The sequence below is a fragment of the Marmota marmota genome, unplaced genomic scaffold (assembly GCF_001458135.2).
Source record: "Marmota marmota marmota unplaced genomic scaffold, marMar, whole genome shotgun sequence".
NCBI classification, from domain to species: Eukaryota; Metazoa; Chordata; class Mammalia; order Rodentia; family Sciuridae; genus Marmota; species Marmota marmota.
Window position 1 is genome coordinate 7,307,582 of NW_026000103.1, and position 2,196 is coordinate 7,309,777.

At 35.8% G+C, this 2,196-nt stretch overlaps 1 protein-coding gene across 1 annotated transcript in view; it reads left to right on the plus strand.

Moving 5' to 3' along the window:
* Mpdz (multiple PDZ domain crumbs cell polarity complex component) overlaps nucleotides 1-2,196 on the plus strand; it is a 132,736-nt gene that overhangs the window by 88,318 nt on the left and 42,222 nt on the right. The window contains 1 exon segment of the mRNA XM_048783892.1: nucleotides 289-393. Coding sequence (XP_048639849.1) covers nucleotides 289-393 — 105 coding nt within the window.

The following is a 2,196-nucleotide window of genomic DNA, read 5'->3' on the forward strand; positions in this document are numbered from 1 at the left end:
CCTACACTTTAAAAGCTTTTCCTAAAGGGTAAAACTTTGCTTCTCTTTGTTTTCATGGACTTTGTTTTTTTGGGGGGGCAGGGGCATACTGGGGATTGAACAACTGAGCCACATCCCCAGCTCTATTTTTGTATTTTATTTAGAGACAGGGTCTCACTGAGTTGTTTAGTGCCTCACTTTTGCTGAGACTGGCTTTGAACTCGCTATCCTCCTGCCTCAGCCTCCTAAGCCGCTGAGATAACAGGCATACACCACTGCACCCAGCTCATGGACTTTATTTTGTTTCAGAATTACTTATGTGCCTGCAGAACATTTGGAGGAGTTCAGAATAAGTTTGGGACAACAATCTGGAGGAATAATGGCACTGGATATTTTTTCTTCATACACTGGCAGGTAAATGAAGCATTAAATCTACTGCAGTAAATGAACTATACAGCAAACTATAAAGAAGAATTTTGAATCCTGAGTCAGAGATTAAGAACAAAGTAAAAGTTTGAGTTCTTTTCCTTCTTTCAAGATTTTTAAACATTTTCTCCACTTTTCCCTCAACTGCTTAAGTAATTATTGTATAGTGTGGAAAATTTGGGAAATATATGAATATTCAAATCAAGAAATTAAAATAATCTTCAATTCTGCCACCTAGTGTAGCACTTTGAAGTTTTGGTAATTCACACCAGGTTTTTGGTAATTCAGGTTTTGGTAATTCACACCAGGTTTTAATATTATTTCATTAGTTCCTTAAAACACAATTTTTATGGTTTGTATATATTTTTTATCCATAATATTATCAAACATCTTCAGAATTTTCTTTATTCCTTCATTAAAATATATAGATATTAAAATATATAGATAGATGTAGATTTAGAAACATTTTTGATAGATACATTTTTACTCTGGAGAATGTTAAGCCTAATGTGAGGTATATATGCATGTTATAGCTTGACACAGAATGTTTAGCTTTTTTATAGGCTCTTGATGTTCTGTATATTAAGAAATGGTAAGTGTTATTCCTTTAGGAAAGACAGCAACCTGGGCTTAATGCTTCTGCTAAGTTCAGAGCAAGGGGAAAAAATCATATCAAATTTCTTTCCCCTGAAGAATGTGCCTTTTCTTAAATCTCAGTTGTGGACTTTAAAAAAAAATTACACAGGTAACTAACTGAATGCCAAATTCCTCTTTAAGCATGCTGTAAAACAGAAAGAGCCTCAAAAGCATTCTGGGGTCTTCTCAGAAGAGTTCTGTCATGCCTGAGAGGATGTCAGAACATCCCAGAACAGTCTGGGGTCCATCAACACTGCAGGAATCATGATATAGTATAATCACTTCCTCTCCAAGTTACATAAGACCAAAAGTTACATAGTGTACCAAAAGTGTTAGGGAAGGGAAAGGCATGCTATGTGTTTAATAAGAGGAAGGAATGTTGTAGTCCTTGGTGTCTTGTGAATTTTATGGAAAAGGAGCATGCACTCCACCCTATACAAATCTCCGCTACACTGCACTGTCGAATTTTTATCTCTGGGTTAGTGGCATGAATTGATTATAGTTTCCTAGTGCATCCAGCCAAAATGGGAATGGCCATCATTGAGATGCCCTTCTTTAGTGTTTCCAGTGGCATAATTAAAGAATATACCAGGTAATATCTTAGTACTGTTAAGTTCTAGACCTTCAAAATATCAAAAGGTATTAGAAAGTAAGAGCTATTTTTAGTATTACGCTTCCCTCAGCATAGAAAGAACCTTGATGGTCTATGCTGTGACCAGCTGCTTGCTGCTTACTATTGATGTCAGATTGCTTAAAATAAAACAAAATTACCTTCATTTTATAGGGGAGGAATCTGCAGTAGAGAGAGATTAAATAACTTACACAAACTGCACAGCTAATAAGTGTCAGAGTCAAGCTTGGAATATAAGCATTGAGACTCTGTTTTTAACCATTTATTCCAAAAAAAAAAAAGAATCATAGTTGTCCATAAAAAATGTGCCACATATAAACAAAAGGCAGCCTCGCCTTTTGTTTTCCACAAAACTCAGGTTTTATGGAAAGATGGCCTCAGTTGAGATCAGATTGCTGCATTTCTATGTGACTTTGTCCCGGTTACTTCACCTGGCACTCGTGTGGGTATAAAGAGAGTTAGTGTGGATAATTGATAGAAATTTCTTTGGTTCTCAACAGTGTAACATAGGGTAGAAAAAAATC